Raw genomic sequence first — 14,325 nt, 5'->3', positions numbered from 1 at the left:
ACAGGTGCAACCCTAGCCCCTATTCCCCTACAAACCCAACACCTCAGTGCCCCCGCCCACCAGTGGCACCTGCCTGGTGTGTGGTTACCATCCGTCTAAGTTTAATTCACGGCTGGGGGTTGGGACGAGCTTCCCGAGAAACGGAAGAATTCCCCTGGGGTCTTGCCCAGTTCCCGCCTGCCTGCCCTGGGCCTGGGAGTAGAAGCTACCGATGTGCCCAAAGGACACTGTCCCGGCCAGGGCACGGCCATCATTTGCTAATCCACAGCCCTGGAATGTCTGTGGGCCAATCGGCGGGGGCTCCCAGGGCTCCCCAAGGGCTCCAATAATCCTGCAATGATTAGCAGGGGCCACAGGGTCAGTGCACACTGCTGGGTTGGTTGTTATGGGCAGGGCTGCTGGCCAGGCCAGTGGCTGGAGGGGGGTGGAGCCCTGGGATTGGAGCTGGCTTTCTCTCATGCCAGGGCCGACGGGAGGCTTTTGGGATACACCGATTACTCACCAGCCTCCCCCTTTTGTCTGCCAGTACAGCCTGACCCCTTGAGATTGTGAACACTCTATCTAGCCTGGGAAGCGGGCTGGACGGCTGAGCCAGGCCACATCCAGAGTGGCCCATGCTGTGGCCAGAGCCCTCCACCAGGCTGGGGGGCCTCTGGCCTGGCCTCCTGCCCATACTTCTGGCTCTCCTTGGCATGGCCCGGACAGAGGTGGAGGTGCTGCTGCCGCAGGAGGAACAGGCTCCGGCGCCTGGAGGTAAGGGGCCCCTGGGCGAGGAGAGAGGTGGAGCCGCTGTGAGCTCTGCAGAGGGGTGCTCCAGGGCTGCTGGAAGCCAGTTCCCAGGCCCGAGCCCTGGGCAGGCTAGCTGTGGTTTAAAGAGTCCCCTTGGGTAGTCCAAGGGCCCAAGATGGTTGGGGGGTGGGGGCTGGGGAGCAGGAAGAATGAAGGGGAGTGGGCCCGGGCTCGGGGGTCCAGGAGGAAGACCAGCCAAGGGGCCCCAGGGCTGACCCCTCCACACATCCAGCCCCTGGCCCTCACCCCCTCCTGTAACCCTCACCCCCACCCCTCAGCCCAAGGGTGCCTGGGCACCTGCCTCTCTCCCAGCCCCACACCTGTCTCCCATCCCTCTGCGCGAGCCCTCCCGTATGCCCACCATCCTCCCCAGCCCCTCCTGCTCTTGTTTCCTAAGGGCAGGGCTGCACTCTAATCTTGCCACGGTGACCCCCACCCCATCACCCAGGGGGCCTGACCTTGTCTCCCACCCCAGCTCTGAGCAGTAAGGAGACGTTCCTGCTCCTGTCCCTCCACAACCGCCTGCGCAGCCGGGTGCACCCTCCTGCAGCCAACATGCAGAGAATGGTGAGGACCCCCAAGAGGGTGGCTGGAGGGGCAAATGTGAAGAGGGCTCAGGAGGCCAGACTGGTGCCAGGCGCCCATCCACCTGAGCAGGGCAGGGGGGTAGCCAGTCACCTGGCCCACTGAGGGGACCATGCCTGGTTGCGGGGGCTCCGCAGCTGCCTGCTTCCCAGAAGGGCAGTTCTTTGGCCTTTCCTCACATCCCATCCCGTTGCCCGGGAGACCAGAAGACAAGGAAGGAGTGCTCCACAAAGAAGTCCCAGCAGGATCAGAGGGGCAGAGGACTGGGAGGGAGCGGCACCCCGCTTGAGGGAGGGGGCTTGAATGTGACCAGGGCCCAGTGCTTCTTCATGGTTTGTCTGGGTGACTAAGTGGGGCCCCTCTGAGCTCCCTCCTCACTCACTGGGGGCTGGGTAGCATGGGAGGATTTCCCACCACACCAACTGGGACCACCGGGCAGGCGGGTGGGGACCATCCGGGGCCCAGGAACGCAAGCCCGGCCCATGTTAACAGGCCCGGGAGTGAGAGCAGGATCGTGTGGGGGTGGGCAGGGTTCCCCATGGCTGCCTCCCATAAACTCCTCCAGCTGGCTCAGTGGTGGTGACCTTGAGAGCTCCCGGGTCAGTTTCCCAGGAGGTGGGGGTGGGGCGAGCCGGCGGGAAGGGGTCGCTTCTCCCCCTTTCCCTGCTCCGCAGCAGCTCTGCCCCTCCTCAGGCACAGGTCCTAGCCCCCACTGCCCACTGTCCTTGCTCCCAGCTCAAGCGCCTGGCGTGGGGGCGTCCCGATCACCTAGTCAGCAGTTTCTATAGTTTTCATGCCCCTTTGACCAAAGTCTTAGAAAAAGAGCATTTCATAAAAGATGAGAATGGAGCCCCACCACTCAGCCTCCCTCACCTCTGCAGCCCTCTAGGGCTTTCCCCCAGTGGAGGCTAAGGCTCTGGGGAAGTTGCAATCCCCATGACAATTTTACCCCGCAGGTACCTTACCGTCCTCATGTTGAGTCTCGTGGAGATTAGGGGACGGCTAATGGGGTGGCTGGGTTGGGCCAGGGCATGGTGATGGGGTGACCCATGTCTTCTTCATGGCTGAACCCCTCGTTTAAAGTTTTTTAAGTTTATTTTGAGAACGAGAGAGCCAGAGTGTGAGCAGGGGAGGGGTAGAGAGAGAGAGAGAAAGAGAATCCCAAGCAGGTTCTGTACTGTCAGCACAGAGCAAAGCGGGGCTGGAACTCGTGAACCGTGAGTTCATGACCTGAGCCAAAATCACGAGTCAGATGCTTAACCGACTGAGCCACCCAGGTGCCCCAATGAGCCCCTTGTTTAAGAGGACAGAGGACTTCTGGGCGGCAGTGGGGGTATGAGGGGAAGTCTGTTGGTTTGTGGGTGGGGAGAAAAGATTGGGGCCTCTCCAGAGGACAGTGCTGGCTGGGGCCAGAGCCCTGAGGCCGGGAGCCTCTCTTGTCCTGCTTCCCTGTTGGCACCCCAACGCACTCCAAGGCCAGGGTTAGAGAACGGGACAAAGCAGCATGGCTGCTGAGGCCTTTTGCATCAAAGAAAAGTCAAGTGGGAGCAACTGAACCTTTCTGCCAATGGCCAAGACCAGTTGTACCTAATGGCAAACACAAAACCAGTTTGCAAGGCTTGGGCACTGCCCAGGGCTCGCGTTACCAGACAGGAAAAACTACCAGAGAAGCCCATCCCATCACCCGGCTAACACTACTCTCTCAGGAACACCCATCACCCCCAGGAGGGCACCCACACAGGAGTCAGAAGGATGGGAGCTCTCAGGCCTGGGTAGAGCCAGGCTCTGGGTCAGGCGTCCAAACATCGCCGGTACTTTTACAAACATATCTTGGAGAGTTCCTTGCTCTCCAAGGTCCAGACTGACCTCCCCTGGCTCTGGCCGGGGGGGGGGGGGGGGGGGTGGAGTGGGGGGGGGAAGTGGGTGAAAGAAGCTTGGAGGGGTCAGGTGGCCAAGCAGGAATCCCCGTCCAGTGCTCTCTGCATGACCCTACACCCTGTGGGGAGGTTGAATCACTAAGGCCTGGCCCAAAGGTCCCTGCTGACGTCTCTGTTTGCGCCGCCCCCAGGACTGGAGCGAGAGCCTGGCCCGATGGGCTCAGGCCAAGGCGGCTCTCTGTGGTGCCCCAGCCCCGAAGTCTGCATCGGCACCTCGAGCCACGCAGCAAGTGGGCTGGAACGTGCAGCTGCTGCCCGTGGGTTCAGCATCTTTCGTCCACGTGGTGGGCCTGTGGTTCGCAGAGGGGCAGCGGTACAGCTACACAGCAGCCGAGTGTGCCCCCAATGCCACCTGCACCCACTACACTCAGGTGAGGCTGTGCCCCTGGCTCCAAGGCCCCTGGGCCACTGGGGGCAGCTCAGAAGGGCTACCGTTCGTCCTGAAATTGGTGGTCACTTTCCCCCCGAGTTGTATAGTTTTACTTTTTCAGCTTTAAATACGAAATATTTCAAACATCAAATAATGGACTCCCTTTTACCCATTGCCCAGATTTAGAAAATGTTTAACTATAGTTGTTTCTCATCTCCGAAGAAAAAACAAACAACAGAACTGAAGCCCTACTCCTGCTCTTTCCTCTGTCCTTCCCCAGAGGTGGGTGACCTTCCTGAGATCCAGGTGGATCAGTCCCAAGCACATTTCCTGTGTTTTATTTTATGTACCTGGCATTGTTTAGGCGCTAGGGTGCAGCACTGAAAAACGCAGGCAAAGCCAAAGCATTTTTAATACTTTTACCGCATGTCTAAATGTTTTCATACCTTTACAGCTTTTGCAAGCGGGTTGTGTGTTATTAAGTCCCGTATGAGTGCTCTCTGTGTGTGTCTCGTTTACCACCTCAGACCATGTTTCTAAGATTTACTTCCATTGACCCAGATACACATGGGTGATTCACTATGAATAAACTGCAATGTATAGGCATCTAGGTTATTTCTACTTTTTTACTATTAAAAGTCATTCCGGGGGCACCTGGGTGGCTCAGGTGGTTGAGCGCCTGACTCTTGATTCTGACTCAGGTCATGATCTCAGTTCGTGAGTTCAAGCCCTATGTCAAGTGCACTGTCAGCACGGAGCCTGCTTGGGATTCTCTCTCTGCCCATCCCCTGCTTGTGTTCTCTCTCTCTTTCAAAACAAATAAACACAAACTTTAAAAAAATTTAAAAAAAGTACTTCCACAATGCACAAATCCTACTTCAGCTCCTTTCGTGCATATGTGTCCAGAGTTTCTCTAGGATGCATTTAAAAGGTGCATGGCCAGGTCATAGCATAGCATGCAACTACGACCTTATGAGTTATTGCCAAAGTGGCCATGCCAACTGTACTCCCATCTACAAGTCAGTTCTCGCTTCCCCAGTATTGCCAGGCTCTTTGATTTTGACCAACTCGAGGCTGTGAAATGCTTCCTCACTTGATTTTTAATTTGAAATTGAGCATATTACCTGCTTTGTTAATTACCTGTTCAAATGTCTTGCCCATTTTTATAACACGGTGCATCTTTTTCTTACTAATTTTCAAGCATCCTTTCTACATTCTTTAGGCTTTCTGTTGGTCATATGGATATACATTTTTTCCTAGCATAGGGCTTATATTTTTCTTTGTGTATCTTATATTTTATATGAAGGACCTTTTAGATTTTAGTATTAATCCATTTTCTCAGTTTAATGTATAGTTCATCTGTTTGTAGTATCATGTTTAAGAAATCCTTTTCCACTCTGACATCAGAAATATCTTTTCTTCCAAAGCTTTCCTTTTTCATATTGATGTCATTATGCCTCCTGGAATTTTTCATGCAGGTGTGGTATAGGATCTCATTTTATTGTCTTTCCAAATAAGCATCCTCTACTGAGTATTGAATCCTTCCCCACTGATTCATAATATCACCTCAGTCATATACCAAGCTCACATCTGCCCGTAAGTCTTTTGCTGAGTTATTGGTCCTATTCTGTTGTTTTGTTATTGTTGTTTATCCCCACACAAATCATATTTTAATTATGGCTTTATAGAAAGGTTTTGAAAGGAAAATTCTCCATCTACACACTATATGCTATAACAGTTATGCAAATGCTAAAATACTGATGTATTAGTAAACAGTAGCTGCCCCAAGTTCCCAGAATGCACCTGGCCTAGCCTCTTCCCTGAGACCCCTAGAATCTGTCCCATGATCTAGAGGCAAAGAATGAATGCCTGGCACGGTATTGGGTCCCAGGATCCTCCTTCAGCCCAGTGTCTGTTCTGATTGGCAAGTACCCATGCCTACTGGTTGTTAAATATTTTGAATATTTGCCAACTTGGCATGTCATGTAATGTGAAATAATGTAATGCAGAGTGTGTGTGTGTTGTTGTTGTTTTTTTAATATGTATGTATGTATGTATGTATGTATGTATGTATTTTTGAGAGAGAAAGAGTGAGCAAAGGAAGGGCAGAAAGAGAGGGAGACAGAGAATCCCAAGCAGGCTCCACACTGTGAGCACAGAGCCTGATGGGGGCTCAAATCCATGAACCATGAGATCATGACCTGAGCCAAAATCAGCAGTTAGATCCTTAACTGACTGAGCCCCCCAGGTGCCCCTGTTGTTTTTAATTCATTGCTAGACCTGCTTTGCTAATTATTATTTGATATTGAAATTGACCTCTGATTTCCTTTTCTCATACTGCCCTTACTTGGGTTAGAGCAATGCTACACTGACCTCATAAAATGAATTGCAAATTTTGCCTCATTTTCTCTTTCCTGGAATAGTTCCTATAATATTTGCTGTAACTCTCCTGTAAAACTATTTGGACCTTGTTCTGTTTTCGGGCTGTTTTGTGTGTATATGCGTTGTAAGTGTGGATTTTTAACTGCTGATTCAACTTTTAGAAATGGTCAGAGACCATCTCAGATTTTCTCCTTCTTCTTGAGATAGTTTTGCCAAGTTCTGTTTTCTAGAAAATTGTCCATTTTATGTTTTCCAATTTATTGGTCAGAATTGTTCAGTATTTAACAGAGATTTAAAACTAGAATTAAACAGGGATTTTAAAAAGATTTGCTGTGTCTGTAGCTAGGTCCTTTCAAACTTTTCAGCTTTATCTGTGCCTTCTCTCTCGTTCTTTACCAGTCTTGCCAGAGCTGTGTCTATTTGAACAAATCAGCTTTTTTTTAATTTTTAGCCTCTTTTTTCTTTTTTTTTAAATATCTGCTCTTATTTTTATTATTTGCTTTTTAAGAGTTTAAAAAAATTTTTTCGTAATCTCTACACCCAACATGGGGCTCAAACTCACAACCCCAAGATCAAGAGTCCTTTGCTCTTCTGACTGAGCCAGCCAGGCGCCCCTATTATTTACTTTCTCCTACTTTTTTCAGTTTATTATTCTTTTTTTAAATATTTTTTAATATTTATTTTTTTCTGAGAGCAAGCAAGAGGGGAGAGGCAGAGGGACATAGAGAAGCCTAAGCAGGCTCCACACTGTCAGCACAGAGCCCAACGCCAGGCTCACACTCACAAGCCGTGAGATCATGACCTGAGCCGAAGTTGGATGCTTGACTGACTGAGCCACCCAGGCGGCCCTACTGTTTTTTTATATTCTTGATTAATTTTTGTCTTTTTCCATTTCTGCTAAATTCATTTAAAGCTATAAATTTCCCTCTAAACTTCATTAGCTGTATCCCGTGAATTTTGCTGTTCAGTGATTTTTCATTTCTACATGTTTCCTATTTTCCATCATGATATCTTTGATTTTGAAGTGAATGCTTAAATTTTCTGTTTTCTCCTTTCCCTTACTTCTAAGCTATTTACTCGATATTTTATTGCATTGTATTTATAGAATGCAGCCCATAGGCTATTGTTCCTTTGGTCTTTGTTGAATCTTGCTGTGTGGTTTAGGGAGGGGGGTCAATGTTTGCAAAAGCTCCGTGCATCCCTAAAGAGAATGTACGTTCTCTAATTATTGGGTACATATATATGACTACATGTCTGTGTCTCCCTATTTCACAGTTGTCATTTTAAGTGCTGCAGGAGTTGAACTATTCCTGCGCTGTTTCCAAGTTAGCTCTGATTTCAAGATTTTAAATCTAAGTTTGGAGTACTATCCGAGACCTACACCTACCAGCTTTTGCCGTATGATACACTACCCCAAAGTTTAGCATCCTGTGATTCTGCAGGTTGACAATCTGAGCTGGGCCCAGCGGGGAAGTTCTTCCGGCCTTGGTGGGGCCCACGTGCAAGGGCAATCACTTGGCTGATTTTCCGGGAGCTGGCTGTCTAGAGTGGCCTCAGCTGGCTCACCTCTGCCTGTGGGGTCTCCTGAGACCTAGGTTCAAAACTGGCTCAAAATCACTTCTTCTGCATTCCGTTGGCCCACGCAAGCCACAGGGCCAGCCAGAGACAAGCTGGAAAAGAGAGTCCTCCTCATGATGCAAAAGAGCACATTTAAGCGTGAGCTGTAGGAAGGAGTGAAGGGTTGTAGCCATCTGTGCAATCGGTCACAAGACCTTTGATGTCCAAGACTTTTTTTTTTTTTTTGAGAGAGAGAGAGACAGAGCGCAAGTGGAGGAGGGACAGAGAGAGGGGGAGAGAGAATCCCAAGTAGGCTTTGTGCTGCTGTCAGCCCACATCCCCGGCGGGACCCCGTCTCGCATACCCATGAGATCGTGACCTGAGCCAGGATCGAGTTGGACCCCTAACGACTGAGTCACCCAGAAGCCCTGTCCAAGACTTTCTTTTGCCACATCCACCCACCCAGACAGGGTATCCTTTCTTCAGGTATCTGCTGACTGAAACCCCTCCACTACCCCCACCCAGACAGCCTTCCTAGGCTATTCCCACCTGTCCTCATAGCCCTGCCCAGCCCAGCTGCCACTGCTGAGGCCCCTGGAGGTGATGGAGTTGTCTTTCTGTCTGGTTTGGGGCAGAGGCTGCGTCTCCCCTCCCCAGACAGGCATCGTCAGTGCTGGTGGCCCCCAGAAGACTGCGGCGGGGGGGGGCCCGTGATGATGGTCTGAGCCACTATGTCTCCTGCAGCTCGTGTGGGCCACCTCGAGCCAACTGGGCTGCGGGCGGCAGCCCTGCTCTGGGGCCCAGGCAGAGATTGAAGCCTTCGTCTGCGCCTATTCTCCCGGGTAAGTGCCCCCCGCTGCGTTGTGGGGTGGAGGGTACGTCCTCCCAGGGTAAAACGCTCACCCACCCACTCACAAGGCCTTTGCCCCTTGGTCTGCACCCTCACAGAAAGAAGGAAAGGGAGAGGGTGTGGAAGTGGGCAGCACTCACGGGCCCGGCCAGGCAGAATGTGGCTTCCCAGATGCCCGTCCCTGGAGGCACTCTTCCGCTGTGCCCGGTTGAAGTGTGGAGCATTAGCCTTCGTTTGGAGGCCATTTTTTTCCTTTCCTAGGACACCTGCCTGTCACCTCCCTGTTCCCTGACTCCCTGGCCGGGCCAGAAGGAGCTGAAGGGGCCGAGGCCCTTTCCCCAGGCCAGGCCCTTGCAGCCCTCTCTGGTGCTTACTCTCACAGAGGCAACTGGGAGCTACACGGGAAGACAATCGCCCCCTATAAGAAGGGCTCCTGGTGCTCTCTCTGCACGGCCAGCGTCTCAGGCTGCTTCAAAGCCTGGGACCACGCAGGGGGGCTCTGTGGTAAGTGCCCCGCCCCGCCCGCCTCCTGCCGGGACAGTGGTACAAGAGAGCTTGAGGTGGTGATCCTCGTGGAGGGTGGCAGTGTCCTGTAGGACTGTCCTCCAAGCCGTGGCCCTTAGCACCCGGGAGGCACCTGGCTGGGCTGCCTCAAGGAGGTTCCCTCTCAGAGCTCCAACCTCGCCTGACCAGAGGTCCCCAGGAACCCATGTCGCATGAGCTGCCGGAACCACGGACGTCTCAACATCAGCACCTGCCACTGCCATTGTCCCCCTGGCTACACAGGCAGATACTGCCAAGGTGAGGGGCACGTGGGGCTCCAGATCACCCAGGGAGTGAAGTCTGGGCCCAGGGCACATGCAGGCAGCCTCAGGGGGTGGGGGGCCACACGGTGTTGCGTGGGTGTCCAGGGGCCGTGTTGCACTCACTCAAAGTGTTTGGAGAGAGTCTTGAGGGAGTTGGTGGGTGCTGACCAGGTACTTGCTGACCTGGACACTGCATATAGTCATTCAACAAACAGCCTGAACACCACCGGCCAGACCCTGAGCTTTTTAGGGGATTCAGAGTAGATTCCGATCTGGCCCTTAGGCTGTGGATGGTAGCAGGAGGACATTATCAGGATCTAGGAGTAGACTCTCCTCCCAGTGTCCCCCTCCCAGCTCGGTGACCATGGGCAGGTCCCCCTCCCAAACCCCAATTTGCTTCTCTCTACAATGGAGATCAAACCAAGTGTAGCAGCAGTCGAAGCCGGGACGGGTTCTGTCCCTGAGGGGCGTGCTGGCCGCAGGTGGCCATTCCCCACACTCCGAGGCCTGGGAGAGGCAGCGTGGGGTCCCGGGGCTGCGGGCTGAGCTCTGTTCCTCCCCGCCTGCCCTGGCAGTGCGGTGCAGCGTGGAGTGCGTTCATGGCCGGTTTCGGGACGAGGAGTGTTCCTGCGTCTGTGACGTCGGCTATGGGGGAGCCCAGTGTGCCAGTAAGTCCTGCCCCCAAGGTCCCCCGATGAGCCAGGCCACACCCCAGGGACCCCCTCAGCAGCAGAGCGTTGGAGCCAGCTCGGACCGGCTCCCAGGAGTCTACTGTGCACATCTCTTCCCAACTCCCTGCTCGGTGACATCACATCGGTACCTTAAAATTGTCCCTGGTGGGGGTATTTGCACCGCACAGATTGGCAAATTCTATATGTCTTTTTTTTTGAAAGCAAGCCGACTGTTACACATTCACCAGCACAACACTGACTCCCACCCACTCTCCGGCTTGGAGAGGGTGGCCAGAGGAAGGGGAAGGGGCTTCTTGAGCTTGGCACCCTGGCAGGGAACGAGGCGTAATGAGTCTGAGGTCCCCACGCACACAGTCAGGCCCCCCTGTCCCCAGCCAAGGTGCGCTTCCCCTTCCACACTTGTGACCTGAGGATCGACGGAGACTGCTTCATGGTGTCCTCAGAGGCAGACACCTACTACGGAGCCAAGATGAAATGCCAGGTGATGGTTGACCCCTGTGCCAGAGACCCCCAGGGTCTCCAGTAAGGGTCTCAGTGGAGGGAGCTGGGACTGAGAAGTGGCTCCTTTGATTTCTTCTGACCTGACTCTGGTCATTAGTGTAAAGCGGGGTTACTCAGAGGCCCATGGGAGCCAGGAGGTCACCTAATGAGCTGAGGGACCCAGGGGTGAGCCCTTGCCCAACCCCCACCTCAGGAGCTGTCCTGATTCGGTCCTAGCTACTGGCTGTCACGTAGGTATAGGAGTTCACAGAGGTCCGAGCTTGGGATTTTTCAAGAGCACCAGCAATTCAGATTTTCATGGGCATCGCTAGATTTATTAATGTCGGCAACCAATTCAAACGTATTAAAGACACTGAACAGATGAAACAAAACCTTCCCGAGGTCAGGGCCCTGGCAGTCTGGGCCCCTGTGCATAGAGAGAGGAGATGCAGGCAGGGGAGAGGAAGGGGGACCCTTACTCTAAGAAGCAGGAGGCTGTGGGGCGGGGGAGAGGATGTCCCTGGCCACTTCGGGGTGTCGGGATGGGTAGGAAGGGCCGGCCCGAGCTTTGGGGCCCTGCCAGTGTGACGTGGAGTGGGGGTTACAGGGAAAGGGCGGGGTGCTAGCCCAGATTGAGAGCCAGAAAGTTCAGGACATCCTCGCCTTCTACCTGGGCCACCTGGAGACCACCAACGAGGTGACTGACAGCGACTTTGAGACCAGAAACTTCTGGATCGGTGAGTGCCTGGCTGGTTGGGGGTGCAGGAATCTGGGCTGCAAAACCTCCCCCAGCAGACGGTAAGGGTGTGATGAGGGCCGAGGACCCGGAACGGGGCTGGCGACCTCCTTCCCTGTGGGGAGCACTGACAAGAGGGAGGGGGAGAGCCCCTGGGGGCCGAAAGAGCTGGGAAGGTGATTAAGGACAGGCATTAGGCAGCAGGCTCCAAGCTCGGGGACGCTCCTCTCAGGGAGCCTGGGCTCTGAGTGGGGCCCAGGGCTGGTGGGCCAACCTCAGCTGCTGGGGCCCAGGGCTCACCTACAAGACCACTAAGGACTCCTTCCGCTGGACCACCGGGGAGCACCAGTCATTCACCAGTTTCGCCTTTGGGCAGCCTGACAACCAGGGGTGAGTCTGGAGTGCCCTCCCTCCTCCGGGCTCCCTCTCTCACGCGGGACTGCTTGCTGACCCTCAGATGCCACTGAATAACCTCCACCCAGCCTGCTGCCTGGCTGAGCCCTGTGAGGGCCTGGGCCTTACCCGGGGCCCAGGAAGTCTGGGTACAGCTGATGTGAGCCACAGCCCAGCGTCTCGGGGCTTACATAAAGGAGAGGGAGATCTAGAAGGCTCCATCCATCCATCCATCCATCCATCCATCCATCCCCACTGTTCCCTCAGCTGTCCTCCCAGCCCTCCATTATCTCCACCTGTCCCCCACCACCACGCTCCTCTGCCTACATCAACACCCTGATTCTGGGGTCTTTAGCAATCCACCCACCTGCATCCAGTCCTGCACACGCCCATCCCCCAGCCAGCCTGTACGGAGGGCCTTCTGGTTAGGTGGCCCTGCCCCAGTCATCAGAGCCCAGGAACGCCCAGGGCAAGCGAGGGCAGGGTAGAGGAAGTCAGGCTGTGTGGACTAAGGACTCCAAAAATCTGGCCCATGTCCTTCGACCTCATTGATGGCAGCCGGGCCCATGCCTCTGCTCTGTCACCTAGAGGACACCGCTCTGGTTGGGCTCTCAGGCACACCCTCTCCCTGCTGGGAGGAAGGACATGGGCCTGACTGTTCCAGGTCCTACCTTCACCCCCATCGGCTGGCATGGCTGAGTGCTGGCACTGGGCAGGGGGAGTTGCTGCCCAGGTAGGGGGTTTGCCGAGACCTCCCAGTTTCCCTGAGAAGAGCGACAGAGGCCTGAGTGGCAGGCATGGGAGCTTGGGGGTGGGTCTGGCTCCCAGAAGCCCCTTATCTGGGCTGGAGGCACCTAGGCTTCTTAGACGCAGGTGGCCTGCTGGAGTGGAAGATTTTTTTTTTAATGTTTATTTATTCTGAGAGAGGAGAGAGCGAGCACATGCTCATGAGCAGGACAGGGGAGGGGCAGAGAGAGAGGGAGAGAGAGAGAGAGAGAGAATCCCAAGCAGGCTCTGCACGGTCAGTGAGGAGCCCGACACGGGGTTCGATCCCACGATCCATGAGATCATGACCTGAGCTGAAGCCAAGAATCGGACACTTAACCGACTGAGCCACCCAGGCGCCCCTGGAGGAAGATTTAACCCTCCCCCAGGCTCCTAATTTTGTCCGTCCACGCTGAGCACCTGACATCTTGGCCTGGCAGGTTTGGCAACTGCGTGGAGCTGCAGGCATCAGCCGCCTTCAACTGGAATGACCAACGTTGTAAAACCCGGAACCGTTACATCTGCCAGTTTGGTAAGGGCCCTCTCACACCTCCCCTTTCCGGGTCCCTGTCCTCTGAGGTCCCTGCTGGCCCGCTGCAGGCGCTAGGATAGCCAGGTCACAGGCCCAGAGAGAGTCTGAGCGTGCAGGGCCGCCGGGGATGTCCCACTCGGGGCGTTGTTGTACCTGCGGGCCCCTGAGGCCCAGAGAGGAAGAAGGGCCCCGTTTAGCTCGTCTGCGCAGCAGCAGGACTGGAATACAGCCTGGCCAAGGATCTCTCCAAGGTCCCTTTCCTCCTGTCACTAAAGCTGCTGCTTGGGGACCTGTTGGTTTCACTGGTGTTCCTGATTCCCTAGGGCCCAGTGAACGACAGTGGGGAACAGGGTGAAACCTGGCCCAGAACCGGCCCCCAGCAACACCTGCTGGAAAGGTCTGGAGCTCCATCTGGGCACGATAGCCATTTCAGGGCCAGCTACAGGAAGGTCCCCATCCGAGGACTGCCTGGGCTGCCACTGACCCTCGCTCGGTACGGCTTCCTTTCCAGCGGAGGAGCACATTTCCCGGTGGGCCGTGGGACCCTGAGACTCAGCCAGGCCTCTCCCTTGCCAGCCTCCCCAGGCACAGCCCTGCGTGCCCATCTGCACACCTGCCTGGAACAAGGGCCAGGCCAGGGCTGCAAGCCCAACATCCACAGAGGTCTCGGACCCTGTGGGAAGTGAGGCAGGGGGCACAAGTCAGACCCAGAGAGGGCTGGGGCCCCTCAGCCTGCTTTCATTGGGAAGATGGGTGTCAGGCACCCCGGGCCGGCAGTCAGAAGAGACCACTCTCCTCCGTGTGTGCCGGACCCTGTGGGGCAGATGGGGGTTCCTCACTGCCCAGGGTGCACCCCACAAAGGATTAAACTAAGTTATGAATCACTTGTGCCTGCTTGTTTTGAAGGGGAATCTAGCCGAGTCAGGATGATCCTGGGAATACCAGAAGGTGCCTGAGGCTTTCCTGCTGGTTGCCCACCCCCGACCCCAGTCCCTTCCCCGCTCACCCGTATGACCCAGACCACCCTCTGGAAGTTTTCTGGTGTTAGCCCCTGAATGATGCACAGATTTGGAAGCCTTGTTTGCATCCCTGACTTCCTGTTCCAGCTCCCCCTCACCGCTGCCTCTGTCGGCTTTGCGCTTCTGCCCACACCCTCTCCCTGTATTCACCGTGCCCGCCCCTACATGTTCCCGCTTTCTTTGTGATTATCGGAACTGGGGTGGGTTATGGCCCCGTGGCCCTCCTCTCCCTTCAGTGGTGAGAGCGGCCGTGGGGGCAGGTGAAGACTGGCAGGTGCCGTCATTAGCGTCCAGAATGCACCCCTACCCAGTCGCACGCTGTTATGTGTGAACATTGAGTTGCTTTGCTGGTTGGAGGTGGGAGTGTGGCCTGGGGTCACGAACGGAGAGAAGTGTAGCAGCCACAGTTTCTATTGTGGTTGTAAGCAATAG

At 54.9% G+C, this 14,325-nt stretch overlaps 1 protein-coding gene across 3 annotated transcripts; it reads left to right on the top strand.

Annotated features, from left to right (window-relative positions):
* The first annotated feature begins 439 nt into the window (after positions 1–439).
* On the top strand, positions 440–13,758 carry LOC123579443 (C-type lectin domain family 18 member A-like). 3 transcript variants are annotated; one of them, XM_045443524.1, is made up of 12 exons: positions 440–753; positions 1,238–1,356; positions 3,443–3,682; positions 8,365–8,462; positions 8,853–8,974; positions 9,164–9,271; positions 9,852–9,944; positions 10,343–10,449; positions 11,134–11,185; positions 11,478–11,574; positions 12,783–12,874; positions 13,386–13,758. In XM_045443524.1, the coding sequence occupies exons 1-12, from the start codon at positions 615–617 to the stop codon at positions 13,421–13,423; spliced, it is 1,305 nt and encodes a 434-aa protein (XP_045299480.1). In that variant the 5' UTR covers positions 440–614; the 3' UTR covers positions 13,424–13,758. The 3 variants fall into 3 exon arrangements, with proteins under 3 accessions (XP_045299480.1, XP_045299478.1, XP_045299479.1); XM_045443522.1 differs by having other exon boundaries at positions 444–753; positions 11,056–11,185; XM_045443523.1 differs by having other exon boundaries at positions 445–753; positions 1,265–1,356; positions 11,056–11,185.
* Positions 13,759–14,325: the final 567 nt, after the last annotated feature.

Source organism: Leopardus geoffroyi, chromosome E2 (assembly GCF_018350155.1).
Source record: "Leopardus geoffroyi isolate Oge1 chromosome E2, O.geoffroyi_Oge1_pat1.0, whole genome shotgun sequence".
NCBI classification, from domain to species: domain Eukaryota; kingdom Metazoa; phylum Chordata; class Mammalia; order Carnivora; family Felidae; genus Leopardus; species Leopardus geoffroyi.
The sequence above is the reverse complement of the archived record's forward strand: the minus strand, read 5'-3'. Positions and strand labels throughout refer to the sequence as shown.